Raw genomic sequence first — 22,645 nt, forward strand, 5'->3', positions numbered from 1 at the left:
TCAAGCAGCCTTGCAAAACGCCCAGACCATTTGTGATGACAATCCTGATGCCATCAGCTCCATTATAGACCCCCATTCAACCCAGAAACAAACATAGCTTTACTCCCAAAAAGGGAAAAGTCAGCTTTCTGGTGGATACCCGTTGGCTTTCTATGGCAATCGTTTCTGGCTCGAGGCTCATTGTGGGCATCAGATTCCCTCCAGCCTTCATAAGGAAGAGCTGCTCACTTCAAAGACAACATGAATCCAGTCCCCTCTAGGTATCTTGATTACTTTTGTCATTTATAAAATATTGTAGCAATTTTATTTTGAAAATATACATAATTTTTATTTTTATAGAAACAAAGCTCTGTCCTGACACTGCAGTTAAAATATTATAAACACATAGTTTGGGCACAATTTAATTGTATTAAGATTGAACTCTTTAGTCTCCAAAACCTTTGTTTTTCCTGAAATCCCTTGGTAATTGCATCGAACAGCAACAGGATCTCAGTGAAGGTTCCATCTTTGCACCTGTGCACAGATGTGAGTGTGGAGGTATAAATAAAAAGCGTTCTGAGTCTAAATATATATACAATAGCATACAGCGAAGACCTTTATAAATGTGTAGCAGCATCAGACGCTTTACAAGTCACAGCCCTCTCTATGAAATGGATGCCTTGCGTGATGAAAGCTGAGAGGAGAGCCTGCTGAATCTGATCACATGCATAGAACAGTTGTGTTCAAGCAGCAAAATACTGCAAGGAAGTAGGCCTATCTATTGATTTTGCTCAAATTAAGGTAGAACAAGTCAAATTGGCCAAATACCAAGATTCAACATGTTGAATTTACAGCAGTGTTTAATCTAGAGGAGCTTTTTGGAAAATGTTGCATGATCTGATAAAAACAAAAGAGCCTTTTTTTTATTCAGCTTGAACCTCAAAAGCTTCACGTGTTCTTCCAGAAGCAACACACACTTTTCTTTTTCCTGGACATACTGAAGGCAGATGTACATATTGTTCATCAAACTTGTATTATCTGCTAAAAAATCTAAATAATAAAGAGGCCAAATAACAACCAAATTCTGACCTTCATTCTGTAGAAAATATTACACTCGAGAGGAGAGTTCATGTCAGAGATGATCTTATCATTTTAGTGATTTTGATCTGTTTTGCAAATAGTCGCCTTTTCCCTTTTCAGTAAATCACAAAAATGCAAAACAAAGCGAAAGGTGAGCGTCTATTGAGCACTGATTTGACGTGTTCGTTTATTGATCTATTGGTCACTTTACATGTTCCTTCTTTTTTAATTCCAAACATAGTGACGCAATTAAAACACAACTCCGTGTGTAGTTTGGTGAATTCTGAAATAATGGTGAACGCTCTTGTGACTTGTGTGAAACGCCTCCAGGAGTCGCGCAACAAAGAGATAAAAGGCGGAGAAGCCTGTTGATAACTGGCTTTATTGTTTCTTTAACCAGTCTGAAGGAAATGCACCGTGTCCTTCTTTTCCTCTCTATCAAACCGGCTCTTTCTCCCCGTCCTCTTCCTCGCTTGTCCCGATTTTCATCCCTTTACCACACCCTGTTTGTTTTGGGCCGAAGAGATCCAGAGACGGAGACAGAGCGATTACAAGCGCATTCCTTTCAGTATACACCACGGTTTATTTCTCTTAGAAAGCTTTCACTTTGGTCTGTCACTCACGCTCTAGTCTTTTCTTTCTTTCTGCTGAGAGCTTTAAAGGAAATCACCAAATAAAATGTGGGAGTGAAGAGAGCGCAGGTTGAAAATCGAGGGTCGCTTATATAAAATATATTGTTGTTGTTATTAGGTATATGATTATAGTAATAGTGGATTTTGTTTGCTGTATAAATAGTAGCCTAGTAGCATTCCTCAATGTAGCCATTAAAATATTATAATGATACAAATGATAATATAACAACAACGATAGCCTAATAATAATAATAATAATAATAATAATAATAATAATAATAATAATAATAATAATAATAATCATATCAAACGTAAAACCAACGTAAACTGCAGAAACCTACATTATTCATGCAATATCATCATCCAGCTGTAATTACCTTTCTATTTTTTGCATGGTATTATTCTTCTAAAATAATCCCTGATTGTGCTTTTAATTTCATCTTCGATTATGATCTTTATTTATCCTTTTAAAATGGGAAGTGATTTATTATATAACATATAGGAACCTGTCTTTGTTGAAGAACTTGGCCGATGCACAGGAAAAGATAGGGAATCGAACTGCTTGAAATCGTCTGAAGAAAAACCTGAAAACGATTTACCTCAAGCAGGCTACACTTTCATCTTAATTGGAAGAAAACATTTCGTTTACTTTAAATAAGACCAAATCATTTCCTTATTTGTGTATGCGTCGTGTTCCTGTCAACCCTCAACCCAGGTCGGGACTACTTTGCTGTAACGACTGTAACATCCCTTTCATATTCCGTCCGCTACAATATTCATAATTTAGTATTTCGGGACATTTCTCTCTCTGGAAACTTGTCTCTGAATCAGTTCTTCCTCAGAAGCCTGGTCAAATTAAAATTGCGGCAGAACATGTTGTCTCATTTAAATTCTCACCTTGAGCTCTCTGGTGACTGGTAATGGTCCGAGAGGAGCTGACGCTTAAAAAAATCCTCAAGCTCTATTTTCACTGAACGCTACCTATTCAGCGAGTTCTGCAATGCCCGACAGATTAGACGACATGATAAAGGAACGTATACAAAAACAAACAGAAAATAGAGACAGTGCTTCAATGCAGCAGACAGAAACGTCAATTAAACATAGAAAATGCATGCAAGGCAGGACCTACTTACTCTGTGTGCTGAGTTGAGTCTCCGCAGTTTAATTATAAGTCTAATTCCCAGTCGCAGATAGTGTCAAAAAAATCTGCGACTATTTCTCAGAGATTCCCTTTAACAAGTGGAAACTTAGTGTCCTCCTGCACCATTTTATACATGATGAGCCGTCAGTAATGGGATTATTAAACAAAAACGTTTCAGGCGCTGGCGTTAACCTTTTTTAATGCCTAATTAGGTTTTGCAAAGAAATAATTAGATTCTACAGTGCTTACACTGCCTATATTTTCAAATGGCATCTGCAGCAAACACATCATCCTGCGACACTGGTGCCAATAATCTGCGGATATATGCGCTACAGTAGCAGTCAGATGTAAGATTTTAAAACATGTTGAGACCAAATAAGGTGCACTTAAAACTAAAATAATCATCCAACAGAGGCTATAGGCCAACCTGCAGGAACATAGTAGTCTGGTCGAGTGCGCCCTCTTGTGGCGGTCTGCAATACGACATTTAAACTGACCAATGAAGCGGAAGATCATTTGGATAAAAACGAAGGTTCGACTATTCTGTAATTTCTTAAATTCTAATTAGAATACCCGACACTCTAATGATAATGATCCAACCAGTAGGCTATAGCAATCAGTCTCAACCCTAAAAAAGAGGAGTCCGCTTGTGCTCTAAAATGTGGGCGTTGACCACTGCGCAGACGCACTCCGAAGCCTTTTTCTTTGTGAAGTGCGTTTTTAGATGTGATACTCAACACACTAACTTAATTGTAGCTTTGTAGACTTATAACAAAATGTTCCCATTTTTACAATAACCAAAAATAAGCATGCCAATGCATTATACTTTATCTCTCTATTTTAATGATTGCACAATTTGATTGAAATCAGAAAACGTGTTTGCACATACAAGAAATATATCTTGGTGTTTGGGTATTTCACGATAAATGCATGCAAAAGTCAAAAGACATAACATATATTTTTAATAATAAAACAACATTTTTTTAAGTGGAAGTGCTGTCCAATTTAGAACAGGAATGAACAAAAATATTGACCGTAGGGTGTAAGCCTACAACGGTTCATTGCTGAATAGGGCAGCTGCTTTATGTCTTAGATTCTCTCTTTTTTTTTTACTTGTGTAATTTTATTTTCATAAATATTTAATGAGCATGGTTATTCTCAGTAATTCTGCACATGACAATAAATAACTTCATAGGGATGAGCTCTTAATGCAGTTCAGTCGTTTTACCCATAGAGGGAAATGATGCAAGGAAACTAGCCGGGAACGCTCTTTCTCAAATCTCGCGAGAAGCACGTTCCTTGTCGCTCCGGAAGGTCAGCTGATCATTTACTTCATTCAGTGTGATGACCAGCAGTCTGTCATTTTAAGCTAGCAAGCAACGTAACTGTTCGACGCTGTAACATTGGTAAGCTATGTTCTCTGTAACTGCTGAATGTATATCCAATCAGGTTTATTCATTCTTTCCATGCTCCTTTAAACATCTAATGTTTGTCAGCGTAACCAGGGCGAGCGAGGAAGCTAACTTTAGCGGAGGGTTTAGCTCAAATGCTAGTAACGATGGTAACGGTGAGAATATTCTAGAGCCACCTGCTAACATTAACTAGCGTCACGTTAGCATCAATAAACCACCGACGTTATAACTGATAATTTACAGACTTGGTACATACTGATCCATGCGTTAGTCGTTTTCCATTTGTATCGGTCCACCATTTAATAAACTAATTTAACGTTAGGCTTTAGCGTTACGTAACGTTACCCGAACTAGTGAAGGCTAGGTGGGTATCCGAGCTAGCATTGTAGCATTGTTCATTTAAGAAGTTAAATAGTTCTTATTTTGCTTCTCGCATGAAGGTTACTCTAAGAGTTAAACGCATTCACTTTTAAAGGCCAGTGTCTTCGTATTTTCCTCAGCTGAATTAGCTATAGTACTTCTTCACACCAGTAACAAGTAAACGTCTTGCATTGTACATTTAATTGACGTATACCAGTGTAAAAATAATGCCTTACAATGCAAAGTTTTCTAAAAGAAAATCACCTGAAAAATGTGATAAATGCCACCAGAATTAGCCAGACTGCAAACTGACACCTCCCTAATGTTATCAAAATATTTCCTTGTAATTAATTTTCTGTCACTCAACAATTGGTAAAGGTGGGGAGTGAATAGAAATTAATGTTATTTGACGGAATAGAATGAAAGAAAAGACATACAAAGTAAAGTAGGTACTGTAAATGAGTCTCTGTTGTAGCGGTTAGATGTAACTAAGTACAAACATAGCGATTCATCTCTAGAATCAGTTACAAGCCAATGTTACATAAATACTATAAAGCAACACCAGCAATACAAATCTGGCAAGTGAGATTTGCCTGCAACCTTGAGCTTATTGGATAGAATGGACATGACTATCAGTCTATTAGTTTAACAGGAAATTAATTGGCAACTATTTTGAAGATTGTCAAACTGTTATTCCAGCTTCAACGGTGAGGAGTTGGTGCTGCTCTTTGTCATGTGTGTTAATCTCATAAATCTTTGGGATTTGGACTGTTTGTCAGGCAAACAATCATTTGGAATACACAGCTGTGGGAAATTATGTTTTTTAATATTTCCCGATAGAAAATATTTGGCAGGCACATGGATTAAGAAAACAATGCTTAGTTGCAGCCCTGAGAAATGTTTACAAGTATTTACTTGTGACTCCTGTTGGTGTGACAACTCCATATTGCTTCATGATGTTTTTTTCCTTTCCACTAGAGAAACCTACACTCCCAAAGATGGCTGACACAAACCAACAAAGTCCTCCTCCCCAGCTAGGGCCTGCGGTAAGTTGGCTGTTTGATCCACACACTTGCATCTTCCAACCATTTCTCACCTTCAAAGATGCACTCTACTTATATTACATAGAAAATTCTTGTCTCAAGGAGTGTTTATCAGTCTACAGAAGCAATCATGTAATGTTTTCTACAGTTTGGATATGGCTAGCCCCTTTACGGAGTCATCCAAACTTTGTGGAAATCTCAGTTTTCCGAGATTATTAAAAATGGATTCCTCATAAATTAAACCTCATGTGTTTCTAAAAGGTGATATTTATTTCAGAGCCGTGCTTTATTTTTCCAACCATGTATTTTGGGCATGTGTTCCTTGTGTTCATCTCTACAATTAACAACTAACCTAAGAAATTGTTGGATAGAATTTAGTTGTTTTTATCTTAGGTCTCGTTTGTTTATGCTTACTGATGAGACTGGCTGAGAAAAGGTCTGAGCCTTAGCAGCTTGGTTGTCAGCATACATGAGAAAACGAAAGATTCTGTCATGATAGTGTTCCAGCACTTTTACCTCTTTCCCTAGCAGAGTTAACAATTTACACCTTTCACTCATGATGTGAAATCATAAGTGACGCCGAAGGTTCACCACTTAGCATCGCATTTCCTTCTGTTATTATGTGCCCAGAACTTCTGAATGTATTTTTTTTCTTTCTTTTTTTCTTCCACAGCAATTTTTAATGAGTAACAAGCTGGAAACTGCAATGTGGCTTTCAAGACTCTTCACCGTCTACTGCTCTGTAATGTTTATTCTACCAATTTTGGGGTGAGTACAATCTGCACATCCTCAACACACTTCACTCACCCAATCTCCTTTCTCCAAGCCTGAATAGATGTCAGATTCTTTGACTGCTTGTGTATTTCAGACCCTATGCAGCAGCTAACTTCTATCAGCGAGCCTTGTTGGCGAATGCCCTCACCAGTGCTCTTCGCTTGCATCAAAGACTTCCACGCTTTCAGCTGAGCAGAGCTTTCCTGGCCCAAGCTCTTCAGGAGGATAGCTGCCATTACCTACTCTACTCACTCATCCTGGTCAACTCCTACCCCATCACAAGTATCCTTTCACCTACAAATACTGGGAAAAGACAAATGTATGTGCTGGGTATCTAGTTGAAATCTGTCTCATAACTTCGGTGCACAGGGCTGTTGCCTCACAGGGAGAAGGTCCCGGTTCGATTCCCCGGTTCCTTCTGTGTGGAATTTGCATGTTCTCCCCATTTTAGCGTGGGTTCTCTCCGGGTTCTCCTGCTTCCTCCCGAAGTCCAAAGACATGCAGGATGGGGATAGGTTCATTGTAAACACCTACCTGCACCTACACATATGGGACATAAAATGTCCCGTAGGTGTGAGTGTGACTTGTTTTGTGTGTCTACATGTCAGCCCTGTGTTGGACTGGCGACCTGTCCACAGTGTACCACACTGCATGTTCAGGGGTTCAGATTTGTCCCATAATGATACCATGATTTTAATCATTAAAACATAATACACAACTCTTTATATCTCAGGGGTTTAATGTCTTTTTATGTTGATCCTTAATACTTGTGTCCAGTGAGTATCTTCCCAGTTTTCCTCTTCTCCTTGCTTCATGCAACTACCTACACAAAAAAAGTCCTTGATGTGAGTATAATAATGTTTTTTTCACTGTACGCGGAAGCACTGCGCTATGCCAATTGTATGTCTGTGGGTGTGATTGTCATGCTCACTCTGTTTTAGACACATCTGAGGAATATGTTGTATTAATATGTAATTTTTCACAAGCAGCAGTGACAGTAGCCTATTCCTCATAAATATAGTGGATGAATTTGGAAATTTGGTCATGTGGGAGGGATATGTCCTGCGTGAACAGCCCAATTGGTTTTCATGGGCACCAAAAGGAGCCAATCGTAGCGCTTCCAGTGTGAACGGTGAAAACAGTGTAAGGCGGCAGCCACCAGCTGTAACTTCTAATGCTGTTAGTGAAACATGTATGACAGTATTTCTTGTAAACTCTGCCTCACTTAAGCCTCACGAACTGCAGCTTTGTTGTCACTCGTCAGTTTATGATGTTCTGCTTTGCAGTCTGTGGGCCCCAGCAGCCTGATGTTCATCAGAAACCTCCTGGACAAACTTACATCCAATCAGCAGAACATCCTCAAGTTTATCGCCTGCAATGAGATCTTCTTAATGCCAGCTACTGTTTTTATGCTTTTCAGGTAAGTGCTCATGTTTTGTGTTTCTCCAAAAAAAAAAAAAAAAAAAAAAAACGTTGAATCGGCAGGTCAGACTTTTTAGAAATCTGAAACAGCCATGAAAATTACGGTGCATCTGCAGGTGTTCCATTTGCTTGGGTTGCTGCAGTTTTATTAATGTTTTTAAAAGTTCTGAAAAAATAACAATTATTATTGTTATTTTTGTATTCTTAAAACATTTAACAATCTATACTTAAAGTCATTTTTCACTTTTTGACAGTGGACAGGGGAGCTTGCTGCTGCCTTTCATTTACTACCGATTCCTCACACTCCGCTATACATCCAGAAGAAATCCCTACTGCCGGTAAGATGTTGAAAAATACAATGATTTGTTACAAAGCACAGGTATTGATGTAAATGATAAAATGCAAAAAACTTGTCCTAGTGAACAATCGCTACTGCTTACCTGAGACATTAATAATTTGACACTTAGGATTAATTTTAAATACAGTTTATTACAAACCCCAATGAAATGCTCGCAGCCATGGAAAGTCTGATATTTCAGCTACACTGATATTATGCAATACAGTGGCATTCTATTTAGAAATGTAATATGGATTGACCTTACTGGGCTGTCGGAGTTGAGTATTAAACAAATGTGTTTCCACCCCAGCACTTTGTTCACAGAGCTGCGAATTCTTCTGGAGCACTTTATCATGAAGCCCGCCTGCCCCGCCTTCTTCAGGAAGATGTGCCTCAGCAGTATCGCCTTTATCAGCCGCCTCGCCCCCACGGGGGTCTGATTATTAAACATAAAGATAGTTTTCTTAGTTTTTGTTTTTCCACCATTTAAGATGTGACTTACACTTTGATGAGGACAGACATTGCCATCAACAGAAGGAACTGTTTTTTGAATGTCAACGTTACAGCCTGTGCTCCAACCTCTCTGTATATTTACGTACAGTTGAAGAGCAGCCAGTAATGCACTGAAGTCTCATCATGATATTTCTTTTCCCATCTTCTTAATGTGACCTCATTCAAGCGGTGGGACCCCTCACTGCACAGTAGACATCAATTGTGATCCGTATGTACTGGCTGTTTTTGTTTCCTTTTATGTCCTTATTTATTCATGAAAATCGCTTATTCTATGATGAAACATTAGCATTCTGAGATTCGTAACTTAAATGAAAATGTGCTTATACATAATTCAAAATATTATTTTTCATGATTATGTTGTCCTTGGATGGACTGAGGACGGGGTTTGTTTAGAGTTTCTACGTGGTCCAGTTTCCTTTTTTTTATGTACAACGCATCCAATGTTCTGATTTGTTTATATGCCTAACTTAAAATGTATTCTATCAATGCCATCAACTCACTCTTTTAACAATTTCTAAATTCTATGTAGGTATAATGTCAAAATGGCTATTTAATTGACAAACAAGATATCTGCTGTATTTTATAGAATATTTTAAGGTACCAGACATTTTGCTGTCGGATTCAGATTTCAAGAGTTGCACAATGCCTGTCCTGTTTTGTATGCATACTCACCTTGTTTATCATTTTGAAAGCTGTTTTGAATTTGCTTCATTTATTTGTTCTATGTAGTTTTTCATGCCTAAAGCATGCTCTGATTTTTTTTCTGCCATGTTAAATGTGTTTATTTGCCTACGGAAAAACCACATTTTTATGACGAGAATAAAACAATCTCTTAATTTAACCAATAAAATATTAAAGAATAGGAAGGTGTTTTGAGCTTATAATTTCGTTTAGTAGGCACAACATACACTTAGTGTGACTTCTGTATTCACTACACCTGCATAATCTAATGCAACACATAAATGGTAAATGGCCTCATTTATATAATGCTTTTCTCCAAAGCGCTTTACAGGAATGACTGACATTCACCCATTCACTCACACATGAATGAACTCATATTTCACATGAGTTTCACACGAGTGTGAGTGAATGTCTACTGTCTACTGTGAAAGTCTACTTTCCTGATGCCCATACTGGTTCAGGATATTATATTGTCATGAAGGTGATGTTTTAACATTGAGATCATAGTTGGTGGCAGTGAGACCTACATTATTTACAGAGGTGTTTCTACTATGCTGTCCACTCAATGTAAGTGAATAGGGAGGATAAGGATTTGAAAATAAGTTGAGAGTTGATCAGAGAGTTGTTGTATTGAGTTGCATTAGAGTGCACGGGTGCCTAACAAAGTAGCCACTGCACAGCCTCAGCTTTGCTAACCAACCAATCAGGACACAGCTTCAATCTCTGCCCTCTCTTCCAATGGCATTACGGCTCGTTACGGCGAAGCGTTGCCAGTGACAACAGGCGCTGCGTTTATCTGGTCCTGAAGTGTTTCAGAAGACTGCCTAGCTAGCTGTTAATATTCAGTTTGACAACAAATACGAAAGTTAACCTGCTCCGGGTGTTTTGGTGTCGCTCGGTAGATTTAGTTAAAGACCACACCCTTTCACCAAAGTGGATAGTTGGCGTGTGATTAAAGCCTGTTAGCCAATTAGCTTGCTAGCTAACGTTAGCGTGTTGAGCTAATCTGGATAATCTCAGTCATCTCTTCGCCAATGCTATTGTCTTCAGCGCGTTGTGAATGGCATTAGGTGGACTGCAGCTGATGGTCCTGGTCGTTTTATGACTGGATAACCTAACGTTACCTTGGACGTTACAGTTTTCCCTCTTAAGATAAGACAACCGGTGGAGAAAAGATGGAGATCCACCTCAATCGTGTCGATTATATTCAGGTAACACTAAAGTGCAGCCGGTGGTTTGTTTGTCTTATTTAACGTTAGCACCTTTTAGAAGTATTTCATGCTGACGAGGCAAGTTTATTTCTATAGTACCATTCAGTCACACGGCAATACAAAGTTCTTTCCAGTGGCATAGACTAATGCCTCAGATCCACTGCTGTCACCAGATCTGCTGATCTTCTACATCTATTAATGCTTCCTCATTTCTGTTTTTTTCTTTTCTTCAAAGTATAGTATTATTCCGACGCACTATGGGAGCAGTGCAAATATTTGCTCTATTCCTTGTTGTTTATTTTTCTTAGTTGGTCTTTGTTGTATTCCATGTCTGGAAATTGTAATATTTTTGTTCTTTTAGATATTATAAAAAAGTTGTCATGTCTGTCTGTGAATTGCTGGCAGTTGTCTTATATTTTAATATTGGGTAGCTTCCTTTAACAAGACCTCAGGGGAATTTTCATCACACCCGTGCATTGTCTCATGTTATTTTATATATTTCTCCTCTTGTTTTATCTTATCATAAAGCAACAAATAAATATCTAACAAGCAAATAAATTGTTATATCTTTACTCGAAAGCCATGGTAACCAATTATATTTTTCGCCCTAATTGATATGAGTTAACAGTTTTAGTTGATCTCAGGTGGTTTTGATCCTGGCAACACTGAATAAACCCATGTCAATTTTTGTTACACAATTGCCTTTGCTATGTCCGCTCACAGGTTGGTGTGACTTCCCAGAAAACTATGAGGCTGCTTCCAGCATTGGGGAAAAAGGCAACCCAAAAGGTATTAAATCTGTCAGAACAATGTAATGATTGTTAGAATGTTAGTTAATATGATATACAAACGTAGACGTATTAGAGTTTATAGTCGTGTATTATGTTTTTTAGCATTAGCATCATCGTTCTTGGCTGTTGTCTCTTTGTGTCAGGTTGCTGTTGCTGATCATGATGGTATACTAACGTGTTTTGGGATGAAGAAGGGAGAAGCAGTGGTGAGTATGTCTTTATCTTACAGGATCTTAAATTGTTGAATTTCATTTTTCTAATGCAAAGGAATGTGACTATTCTATTCCAGCCCGTGTTTAAAACACTTCCAGGGCCAAAAATAGCCAGAATGGACCTTGGAGGAGCTGTGGGAACTCCACAGGAGAAGATCTTTGTTTGTTCTGGTTCTCAGGTCCGAGGATTCACCAAGAAAGGCAAACAGTTTCTCACCTTTGACGCCAACCTCACTGAGAGCATTAACGCCATGTATGAACTACTTCTACCCTTTTCTTTTGACCTGCACCGATTGATTGACACATGCAGGACTGTGATTTTCTCTGTACTGAGCGTTGTTGGTGATCTCTTTTTCAGGCATGTCTCAGGCGCTGACCTTTTTGTGTGTGCGAGTTACATCTACAACCACTACTGTGACTGCAAGGACCAAGACTACTACCTCTCTGGAGACAAAATCAATGATATCACATGTTTGTCCTCAGCAAACCTGACTCGCATCATCCCAGTCCTGGCGTGCCAAGATCGGATACTCAGAGTCTTACAGGTAGACCAGGATTATATTTGCTGTTCTGTTATTGATACACTTTGTTGCTCCACTTTAAACAATTAGATGAGAGTTATTATTCTTTGTGGGTTTTTTTTTATTCTGTAGGGATCTGATCTTGCCTATGACATTGAAGTCCCTGGCCCTCCTTCTGTCTTGGAACTGTACAACAAAGACGGAGGCAAGTAGACCTCCTTTTTTGCTGTGTACTAAAACAATAAAACAAGACTGCTTAATACGGAGCAGTTGTAACATAACATCAATGATTTCTCGACAGGAGAGGAAATCCTCTATGGAACTACAGATGGCAAAATAGGATTGGTCCAGATCAGTGAGGGCTCAGCTGCAAACAAATGGGACATCAACAACGAGAAAAAGAAAGGAGGTATGTTGTTTACATGACAACACCAGGGTTGAGCATGTTTTAACCAATTAAATACAAAGCACTAATATGTTTAATACCAACTATTTCCCTTCTCCCATCAGGAATCCTTTGCATCGACACTTTTGACATTATGGGAGACGGAGTGAATGACATCCTGGTGGGCAGGGATGATGGGACGGTTGAGGTGTATGGTTTTGACAGTGCCAGTGAGCCCACATTACGCTTTGAGCATGTGAGTTTATACCTAGCATTACTCATCTTTTATCAATTTCCTTACTCCAATTTCTATCCCAATTTACTGTAGTTTATAGTTTTAAAATTACAATATAGTATAGTCTAACACATAAGGATTTTTATTTTGCCAGTATCATGCAGTCATACTATGTCAAATAAATGTTTATATAGCCGTATCTATTCAAGTCAGTGTCCCTTTTCTTTAAATTATAAGGAAGAAATAACTTACATTATAAAGTTGAGGTCAAATGAAAAATTCCTCGTTAACCCTTTTAGATCACAGCCCCGGTCATATTTTGCACCTATTTAACAATATAAACCAACAAAATTACAAAAAAACTATTTCTTCGTATTTTTGCATCAAAGTGCAATATCTTTTTTCTTTTAGGAAAACAAAATATGACACGTGCTTACATCAGCTACTACCAAGCAATAATATCATCTGATTATTTCATTCATCAATCACTCTACAAACTTTAACAGCACAGAGCTAGAGAACGTTGTGGGCTAATCTTTTCCACAATCACATAAAATTCCTCCCAACGTTATGTCCCGCCTGCCACTTCACCTGTAAATACGCCACGATATGTAGGAAGCTACATTCTCGACTTTCAAGGTTAAAGGTTGAATGCTTTTATTTTTATATTTTTCCCCTGTGCTTGATGTCTTGCTGGCCTTTTCTTAAACACTGTCTGTGGTCATTTTATTGTATTTCAAAATTGCTACTCATCATTGATGATGTTTCCTGTCTTTCCTAACTTCAGGTGTTGTCAGAGAGCGTGACTTCCATCCAGGGTGGCTGCGTGGGAAAGGAGTCTTTTGATGAGGTCTTGACTGCCACATACACAGGTTAGAGTAAAAAATAAGATTATTAAAAACAGTGCACCTAGAATTCCTAAATGTTCTCTCAGAGAAGAAAATGTGACTGTTGTTCTGCCTATCAAACTATCAGTCTGTCTGTAGGACTTCATTCTTGATTGGAGCTTTACAGTAGTGTTTGGGACTGTCTCACGTGTAGGGTTTCTTATCACCAAACCATTAATGTCAAGTAGATGAAGGAGATTCACCGTTTATTCCGCTTTACTGACATTACCTCTTTCAGGATGGGTGACTGGTTTGACCACTGAGCCCCAGAAGGCTGAGGCCGGCCCTGGAGACGAGGTCAAAATGAGTAAGGAGATCCAGTCCAAAGTAGAAGCACTCAGGTACCGGCAAATAAGTGCTTCATTTTCTTATTACACAGTATGTTCTTGTGCCTTATTATGTGTTTGACTTACTATGTACCAGTTTAATTATGATTTGAAGAGAAATTGCGTTGTTCCCTTCCAGGGCCGAGCTGGAGCAGCTGCAGGTCAAAGTCCTGCAGGGCCGTGAGCAGTACCAGCAGACCTCTCAGTCGAGCACAGCCATCTCTGCTGTACCCGTCTTCAGCGTCAATGACAAGTTCACCCTCTGCCAGGACGATGCCAGCTACAGCCTCACTCTTGAGGTGCAGACCGCCATCGACAATCTTCTGCTTCAGGTCTGCTCATTAATCTACCCAGTGGTTACCTCCTCTGGTGCCAAAGACTCTAATAATATAAATCATGTTCTTGATCCCATGTTGGGGACATAAACATGTCAAATGTAACATAAAGATGAAATTCCTACGCAGAGTGACGTCCCTATAGACCTGTTGGATGTGGATAAGAACTCAGCTGTTGTCAGTTTCAGCGAATGTGATTCAGAGGTGAGCTGTCAAATCTCTTTCTGTGCAGAACAAACATAATTTATAAAAAAGTAAATGAACCTGCTGCTCCTAGAGGCCTGACAGCGTTATTCTATCTCCAGCAGCCTAATGGCAACTTCCTCCTGGCCACGTACAGATGTCAGGCTAACACGACCAGAATCGAGCTCAAGGTAACACTCGCATCCAAACTACTTTTACAGCTTTCATGAAAAGCTACAATTCCATAGTGGGTCTTCCTTCATGTAATTTTCACAGACAGTACTCTTGTGCTCATTGCATCAGTCACTTTACCCATGGAAGAAACATTTCTGTAGCTACCTATTCCATTTGCTCAAATAATTCAATGATGCACCAACTGTTGTAGGTGAGGTCTATCGAGGGACAGTATGGGACCCTACAGGCTTACATTACCCCCAGACTGCAACCAAAGACATGCCAGGTCCGCCAGTACCTGATCAAACCTCTGTCCCTCCACCAGCGGACCCACAGCATAGACCAAGAAAGGTAAAGAACAACCAGAAATCTGAACTGGAGGTTTGGTTTGTGTTCATGTCCGAAAACAAGCTAATGTCAGTCCCACTGGAGTGCTAGCCTGGTTTTAGATCTCTCAATGGCTGCCCACATCAGATTTGTTCACAATGAATGAAGTTCAATTCATTCAGTTCAGGCTGATTATATGAATTATAACTAAAACAGCCAATATGACATGAAGTTATACCAAAAAAATAGTATTCAATTGTTACATGTTATTAAAGAAAGCCTTTAAAACAATGTACCATACCAACAGCTGGATCAAGTGGCTAATAATTATGTTTTATTTTGAATAGTTTCTCCATAAAAATTAAATTGTGTGACACTGGTATACGGTCCGTTGTTTAATCAGGATTTTAACCCAACAAAATATATCTTGTTTGTCCCTCTGTCTATCCTACAGGCCCATGAACAGGCTCAGTCTGGTTGGACAGTTCAGTTTTGCAGAAATCCACTCCTGGGTAGTCTTCTGTTTGCCAGAGGTGCCTGAAAAAACACCAGCAGGAGAGAGCATCACTTTCTATTTCCATAACACCTTTCTTGGGACACAGCTTGAAGCCACCTACTGGTAAAAAAAAAAAAAATGCATATACATTTGTATAGATTATGAGATAACTGACATGGGGTTATACGATTTTATATCCGTCTGATGACTATATCAAATGTTTTTTATGTTTAATATATTATTCCCACTGACTTGCAAATAAACTGAATTTGTCATTTTAGCAAAGGGGAAGGTCACTTCAAATCCGACAACATCTCTACCATCTCCATACTGAGTGATGTTCTCTCTAAAGAAGCGACCAAGAGGAAAATCAATCTGAACATTTCATATGGTAGGTTTATTATTATTCATTTTCAGGGTCAGCTGACATACAACATTCCAGGGGATAATCTCTACCAAATTACATCCTATTAAACTAGATTTGTGATTGTTAATCTTCCAGATATCAATGATGACTCTGTGAGCCACACTCTGAAGATGATACATCCAAAACTGGAGTACCAGTTGTTATTGGCTCGAAAAGTTCAGCTCATCGATGCACTTAAAGTACGTATCGGTTAAATGTTTCACTTACAGAAAAAAACACTCTGCTGAAGCTGAATCATCTCTGTTTCAATACATTTGCTGTGTATGTCCACGTGGCCACGTTTGGTTAAATGCTGCATATCACCTATTCTTTCAAGGCTGTTGACAAGCTTATTGGAAAATATTTATGTTCATCACTTACTTATCTTCACCTCACTTCCTCTCTGATTGGTAGGAGCTTCAGGTTCACGAAGGGAACGCTGACTTCCTCATCCCAGAGTATCGCAACATCTTGGATGAGTCCTCTAATCTCCTCGAGGAGTACAAGAAGCAGCCAGCGCACCTCGAGAGGCTTTATGGTGCAGCATTATTTATTTACCTGTACATATACACATACTATATAAAAAATATACTATTTAGAGAATTAGATTTTGGAAATATATTAAACATTGTGCAGGAGAGGTTAGAAGTGAAAAGTGGCTTATGAAGGGACCTTTCTATTGGAGAGTTTTAGTTAGTTATGTGTTAGAGATATACATGAATACAGTGTTATCTGTTCCCATTAACAATTGCTAGAGGTTTGATAAGAGATTTTCTGAAGAGAGGAGCAGATGAGTCACATCTTTTAGCAAAGATAATCACTCTGAATCAACTCTTTTGGATTAAAAACAAATCATATTGGGATAAGTGGGATAAGTGGGCGCCTAAGAATTTCAATACAGGATTAATTAAGATGTAATAAGAAGTTAAATATAGGAATGATTCATAAAAAACAAACTCTAATGAAGATTCCAGTTGACTTAATTCATAGTTGTTTTACAGATAAAGTCCATACTGTATTTAACACATCCACAGACACTTTCAATTAACTGATTTTCATCCCTCCTCTCCATGTATCTTTATTAATATTGTAATTAATTTATAGTATCATTGCTATAATTGTGCTACAGGAGGACTCTTACCCAAATGTAAAGTTCTACTACATGAGCATGACATGATGAACATTAAGATAATGTTTTTTTTTCCTTTCCCATAGGAATGATCACAGACCTCTTCATCGATAAATTCAAGTTTAAAGGCCAGAACGTGAAAACCAAGGTGTCCTCATTGCTGGAGATACTCGATAGTTACGACTTAAATTCTCTGTTAGACTTTTTCAATGAGGCATGATGTCAAGTAAACCATGGGTATTTATTTACTTCTCTTTTAGCGTCTCTCTTTGTGCTGTTTTTGTAAATACAAAAGTTTCATTATTATTAGTAGCAGTGTCAAAATCATTTCAATATGGTACAATATTTAAATATTTATAATATATTTTGATGGCATTTAAAACCAAGGGTGGTAATTAATAAACCACTACAAGGTTGCCAGGTATAGTGCCAGTTCCTCTTTTTATTAGTTTTGAGCTTTGGTTGAGGTTTGACATTCCAGTGACCAAATATAAGCCACTTTAAACCATAGAATGTATGTTTTTATATCAGAATTATCATAGCACTGTGAGTCCCCCCTATGTGGAATACAAATGAAAGGTTATTTGAAACCATTGTAAGATTAATCAGTCATGGGGCTGATGGAAAGTATAGTGAACAAACATTAATAAGAATATCAGTTTATGAAATATGAGGCTGTGTTTAAATGATCCCCAGCTGAACCAGCATTAAACATTTAAATGCTGCCTAACTATTAGTGCATCTGTTATAATAATAGATAATAATATAACATTGTGCTTCATTATGAGCACTCAACACTAAATATATATTTTGCTGTTAATGATGTGGTACCTTAGAGCAGTATTTTGAATACAGAGCTTTAATTTGTATGTTGTGGTTTTAAATAAAGGTTTTAAATAAAGGATCTGAAATCTTCTTTCACTGCTGACAAAAGTAAAAAAGGTGGGTGTTTGCTCATCATCATGACTCCACCAAATAACCACAATTTAGAAGGTAGGTATGGAGAGAGTGTGTTTTATTGACAACAGTGTTTTTATATCAGATTATATGGTAGGAGCAGATTCAATTAAAATAAAACTTAACTTGAGTATTTACATTTTATATTACCTACTCTTCTACATTTTGGAAGCCAATCTTGTACCTTTTACTACACTACATTTATTTGACAACATTCTTTACAATATACTTTTCAGAATGTTAATAAAAAATATAAATGCAACATTATGATACTATCTTAAGGTAAGCTCTCCAGTATCAATTAATAAAAAAATAATAAATTAGCTCCCCTTTTACCTGCAACATTAAAGTGATGAACAGATGCAACAATAATTATAATGCAGGGATGTCATGTATATGATTAGGAAATGGGCATTTTCAGCCTAGTAGCCTACTTTTACATATTTTGATGCTAATCGTTTTTAATGCAGGACTGTTCTTTGTTCCACCGTATCTTTTCACTGTGGTATTTTCATTTTAGTTAAGTAAAAGCTCTGAATTCTATATAAAATCTTCCCAGAGTTGAACGTTTGCGACTTCTACATTGAAATGTGTCAAACCGGTTTTTAATTTGCAATCAAGCGAACACAGCGCTCCTTACGGCTCCCGTACTTTTGACACGTCACTGCCTAGCGGCCTGTGATTGGTCCGTTTCAATCCTCGCGGGCTACTTGAACTGAGAGAAAGCAACATCTCCTCTGAATGTTTTCTGTGTACTGTGTATGGACCGGGGTTAGCAGGCGTCTTTGCAGGTTTGTAGTCATTTTGGAGCCCACGGGTATGGCGAATTAAAAACCACATTTGGCCTTCAATATTATTTGCACCGCGCATGTTGTTTTTCTCCGCTTTGATTATTTTAGCGCTGGATTTCCAGGAGTCGTTGTCATCTCAACAGCTTAGTTTGGATTGTGAACGATTCTTTAACCTTCCTCGGCAAGGTAGCAGCTAATGCTAGCCTTCACATAACCGTCCATACGCAATCATTTGGCACTAAATTGGTATATTGTACGTACGAGAGCCCACGCCAGCTGTGACGTTAGACCCTTGTAAAGCGAAAGGATACAGATTGGACTTTGTGTTGGAGCGGAAACATGTCAGGAGCTAACGCTAACGGAGGACAAGTTAGCGCGGCGAGTGAGCTTCATAACCAAGAAAATATGCTGTCAAGACTGAGAGGCTCGCTTAAACCCCGAGCTACTGCAAATGAGAACCAAGAGAACCTTCCACCGAAGCAAGCAGCCAGCAGCAGAACCGTTCTGGGGACCCTGCAGAACAACCAGCGGACCAAAACCCAGAACCAGCGCGGCACGAAACAGGTCAGTCTGCCTAACAATGCTAAGGGTCTAGCTCGAGCTAGTGTTTGCTAACGATGAGACTAATCAAGATGGGGATGCCATTGTTCCTTTTTTGGAAGCAATCGATTCCCGTTATATCGCCGGTTAACATGACTAATACCTGGCCAAACTGCCACGCTTGCCTTGCATTTGAGTGTTAGGACTTGCATATATATTTAAATGTAGCTTTAAGTTAGCTTCTGTTACCCAGATTGTCCGCCATTTTAATATCACATTTAGTGCTACACTTAATGCTCTTGATGCTGTAGTTAACTGCTTTAATTATACAACCCATACTTGGATTTATTTTTATCTTGTGGACGTGAGTTGTGCCTTCCGTCCCTAATGACGATAACAATTTTTAGGTGTTCCTTCAAACGAGTGATCAATAGTTTAGATGCAGGTTTCTGGGGAAACGGATTAACGTGCTAAAGACATCTTGTGCAGTAAAAGCTCCACCAATAAACTAACTCACGTTTGCCTGCACAAGTTACCAATTTGTTCAATCACCATTCTTATTGTTGCAGCTGTTTTGTCAGATGGACATTTTCTCTTCTGTGGCAAGTGTAGTGTTGGTACTTTTAAATGTATTCACTTGACTGTAGGCTTTTATGCAGCCTGAATATAAAAATGTCCTTGGACAAACCTGAACTTTTTTCTCCCCCTGCTTCTAGGAGTCATCACAGCCCGTGTCCTGTAAAAATGAAGATTTTGGCAAAAGCTGCACAGAGAAGCCCCCTACCAAGCAGCCCACTTTCCAGATCCATGTGGATGAGCCTGATGGTACCTGCATCAACAAGCCACAGCAGGTGGTTGCCGCTGTCAAAGAGAAGTCTATCCCTGACTCGATCGGTGCTGTGGCACGGCTCCGACAGCCTTTGGCCACCATTGATATGCCATCAGCAATGGATCTCAGCTTTGGTGGGTTGCAAAAAAGTATTTTTTTTTTCTTTTTTTACAAATTAGTGTTTTAATTTTTCAAAAATACTCTTTAATATAGAAACTTTAGTTGGAAGAATAGTTATTCCTTTGGTTAGAGTTCATTGCACTAAATGTTGTTTCTTTGCTCAGACTCTCCCATGGACATGTCTGTGGTTGAGGGGGAGGAGAAACCATTTGACGTGAACAAGGTCCAAGAATATGCTGCTGAAATCCACACATACCTGAGGGAGATGGAGGTAAGATATTCAATGAAATGCTACAAATAGCATCTCTGCCACAGTGTCTTGCAGTGTATGATCTTGTAATTTGTTTTTAAATAAGCTCTCTGAAGTAACATGCTGGTAATGGTCCACAGGTAAAAACTAGACCTAAAGCAGGCTACATGAAAAAGCAGCCTGACATCACCAACAGCATGAGAGCCATCCTGGTGGATTGGCTGGTCGAGGTTGGGGAAGAGTACAAGCTCCAGAACGAGACGCTCTACCTGGCTGTGAACTACATCGATCGCTTCCTCTCGTCGATGTCTGTCCTTAGGGGGAAGCTTCAGCTAGTTGGAACTGCTGCCATGCTGTTGGCATCGTATGTAGCCATTGTATTCAATCTATGCAAAAACGGTGTGTTCAACAGACTTTCCGTCGGTGTCTAACTACCGGTATTTAAATGTTCAAATGCAGGAAATTTGAAGAAATCTACCCCCCAGAGGTGGCAGAGTTCGTTTACATCACAGATGACACCTATACAAAGAAGCAAGTGTTGAGAATGGAGCATCTGGTGCTTAAAGTACTCTCCTTTGATCTGGCAGCACCAACAATCAACCAGTTTCTCACGCAGTACTTCCTTAACCAGTCTGTAAACAAACGGGTTGAGAGCCTGGCAATGGTGAGCTTGCAGCCATTATTGTAAAGCGTTTTGTATTTTACAAAAACATGCTGTTAAAAAAATGGCAAATATATCCCTGACTTTTTTTCTTTTCTTTTTTTCCCCCCCTTCAGTACCTTGGGGAGCTCAGTTTGGTTGATTCAGATCTATTCTTGAAGTATCTCCCATCACAGACGGCAGCTGCAGCCTACACCCTGGCAAACAACACTGTAACTGGTGGCTCATGGGTAAGTTTGAGGTAGACTAGGCTAAATGGATGATTGTATAAAGGATGTTTGTGCAGGCCTCTAGCAGTCGGTTGGACTTGTGCAAACAAGCAAGTTGACTTCAGTTGTCTCCTCCTCAGTCAAAGTCCTTGTCAGAGATGACTGGCTACTCTCTGGAAGACCTGATCCCATGTGTTGAGGATCTGCACCAAATTTTCCTCAATGCTGCTCAGCATGCCCAGCAGTCTGTTCGGGAGAAGTACAAGGGCCCCAAGTAAGTATGCTGGCTGCTACGAAACTTTCATGCAATATTTTTATACATTCTGGAAAATGTTCTAAAACTCGGTTTCTTTTCTAGGTACTCTGAAGTTTCCGTTATTGAAGCTCCAACTAAATTGACTCTGAACTAACTTCTTGCCACTCCCCATGTCCATGTAGAGTTTTGTACCCCAGTCACTCTATTTTTTTAATGATGTGTGCCACTTCCAAATTACATGGTCTGCTCTTCTTGGAGTAGTGCTTGTTTTTTTTTAAGATATTTTTTTTATATATATACTAATCTTGACATTCATACCAGATGCTACAGTTGTGTTGGTTAATCAAGCAGTTTTAATGTTTAATTGTAATCACTGACAAAATGTAGATGTCTTGCTCTACAGTGTCACAAACGGAACTGATGTACTCCCAACCCAGTATTTTTTTCTTTTTTTTCTTTCAAGGTTGAATTGATAGCAATTATTGTTGCTGGTTACTCTTGAGATACGCAACCTTTTGGGCCCCATGGGATGCAGATTAAAGTGTTTTGTCTGTATTGGAGTCTGTCTCATTACATTGGTTTCTTGGATGTTACTACCTTTTCAAGTCACTACCTGCACTGTAATATATGGCTCTTGTAAATAAATTCCTTTAACGTAAGACTTCCATGTCTACATCTTTATGGTCACATTGGACTCATGGTGGCAGCAGAGGACCAGTTTCTTTTTTTTCCTGGAGGCTTTCTTCAGATGAGGGGTGCAATAGAATAGTCAAAAAATAAGGTCCTAACTCCTATTCCTTGACCTCTGGGGGGGGGGGGGGGGGGGGGAACGTCACGGGGTTAAGGAAAGGCGATAGGAGAACTCAAAAGGATTTAGGAAAACACGGCCGCGGTGCTCAGAGAATCCGACCGGACTGTCACAAAGCTACGTCATTATAACGCGGCCGCTGATTGACAGCTGATGATCGGCACCGGCGATTGACGTGCGTCTGCACTGGAGAAACTACAATAATAGACTACAAAAAGCGCATCTCCACTTC

At 39.0% G+C, this 22,645-nt stretch overlaps 3 protein-coding genes across 4 annotated transcripts; all 3 read left to right on the top strand.

Annotated features, from left to right (window-relative positions):
- The first annotated feature begins 4,153 nt into the window (after positions 1 to 4,153).
- Positions 4,154 to 9,555, top strand: tmem33 (transmembrane protein 33). The gene is made up of 8 exons (XM_084009691.1): positions 4,154 to 4,238; positions 5,583 to 5,650; positions 6,321 to 6,415; positions 6,516 to 6,703; positions 7,199 to 7,266; positions 7,708 to 7,841; positions 8,098 to 8,181; positions 8,491 to 9,555. The coding sequence occupies exons 2-8, from the start codon at positions 5,603 to 5,605 to the stop codon at positions 8,618 to 8,620; spliced, it is 747 nt and encodes a 248-aa protein (XP_083865817.1). The 5' UTR covers positions 4,154 to 4,238; positions 5,583 to 5,602; the 3' UTR covers positions 8,621 to 9,555.
- A 600-nt stretch (positions 9,556 to 10,155) lies between these two features.
- Positions 10,156 to 17,862, top strand: bbs7 (Bardet-Biedl syndrome 7). Of its 2 annotated transcripts, none has more exons than XM_084009402.1 (19): positions 10,156 to 10,585; positions 11,309 to 11,374; positions 11,520 to 11,582; positions 11,666 to 11,841; positions 11,947 to 12,133; positions 12,242 to 12,314; positions 12,411 to 12,518; positions 12,620 to 12,750; positions 13,517 to 13,601; positions 13,855 to 13,957; positions 14,082 to 14,274; positions 14,407 to 14,481; positions 14,586 to 14,651; positions 14,846 to 14,985; positions 15,416 to 15,580; positions 15,739 to 15,848; positions 15,960 to 16,063; positions 16,278 to 16,401; positions 17,079 to 17,862. In XM_084009402.1, exons 1-19 carry the CDS (start codon positions 10,550 to 10,552, stop codon positions 17,210 to 17,212), a joined length of 2,139 nt encoding a protein of 712 aa, XP_083865528.1. In that variant the 5' UTR covers positions 10,156 to 10,549; the 3' UTR covers positions 17,213 to 17,862. The 2 variants fall into 2 exon arrangements, with proteins under 2 accessions (XP_083865528.1, XP_083865527.1); XM_084009401.1 differs by having other exon boundaries at positions 10,157 to 10,585; positions 14,583 to 14,651.
- An 849-nt stretch (positions 17,863 to 18,711) lies between these two features.
- ccna2 (cyclin A2) lies at positions 18,712 to 22,249 on the top strand. The gene is made up of 8 exons (XM_084009798.1): positions 18,712 to 19,304; positions 19,997 to 20,243; positions 20,394 to 20,500; positions 20,620 to 20,843; positions 20,939 to 21,143; positions 21,257 to 21,370; positions 21,490 to 21,623; positions 21,708 to 22,249. The coding sequence occupies exons 1-8, from the start codon at positions 19,080 to 19,082 to the stop codon at positions 21,757 to 21,759; spliced, it is 1,308 nt and encodes a 435-aa protein (XP_083865924.1). The 5' UTR covers positions 18,712 to 19,079; the 3' UTR covers positions 21,760 to 22,249.
- The last annotated feature ends 396 nt before the right edge of the window (positions 22,250 to 22,645 follow it).

The sequence above is a fragment of the Eutrigla gurnardus genome (genome assembly GCF_963514095.1).
Source record: "Eutrigla gurnardus genome assembly, chromosome: 5".
In the NCBI taxonomy this organism is placed as follows: Eukaryota; Metazoa; Chordata; class Actinopteri; order Perciformes; family Triglidae; genus Eutrigla; species Eutrigla gurnardus.

Coding starts and splice junctions, on each gene's coding strand:
- tmem33 (XM_084009691.1), top strand. CDS start 5,603: ATGGCTGACACAAACCAACAAAGTCCTCCTCCCCAGCTAGGGCCTGCG. Junction 7,267..7,707: donor ACACAAAAAAAGTCCTTGAT/GTGAGTATAATA, acceptor TCTGCTTTGCAG/TCTGTGGGCCCCAGCAGCCT. Junction 7,842..8,097: donor ACTGTTTTTATGCTTTTCAG/GTAAGTGCTCAT, acceptor ACTTTTTGACAG/TGGACAGGGGAGCTTGCTGC.
- bbs7 (XM_084009401.1), top strand. CDS start 10,550: ATGGAGATCCACCTCAATCGTGTCGATTATATTCAG. Junction 11,375..11,519: donor GGAAAAAGGCAACCCAAAAG/GTATTAAATCTG, acceptor TCTTTGTGTCAG/GTTGCTGTTGCTGATCATGA. Junction 12,315..12,410: donor ACTGTACAACAAAGACGGAG/GCAAGTAGACCT, acceptor ATTTCTCGACAG/GAGAGGAAATCCTCTATGGA.
- ccna2 (XM_084009798.1), top strand. CDS start 19,080: ATGTCAGGAGCTAACGCTAACGGAGGACAAGTTAGCGCGGCGAGTGAG. Junction 20,844..20,938: donor GCTGCCATGCTGTTGGCATC/GTATGTAGCCAT, acceptor GTTCAAATGCAG/GAAATTTGAAGAAATCTACC. Junction 21,144..21,256: donor GGGTTGAGAGCCTGGCAATG/GTGAGCTTGCAG, acceptor CCCCCCCTTCAG/TACCTTGGGGAGCTCAGTTT.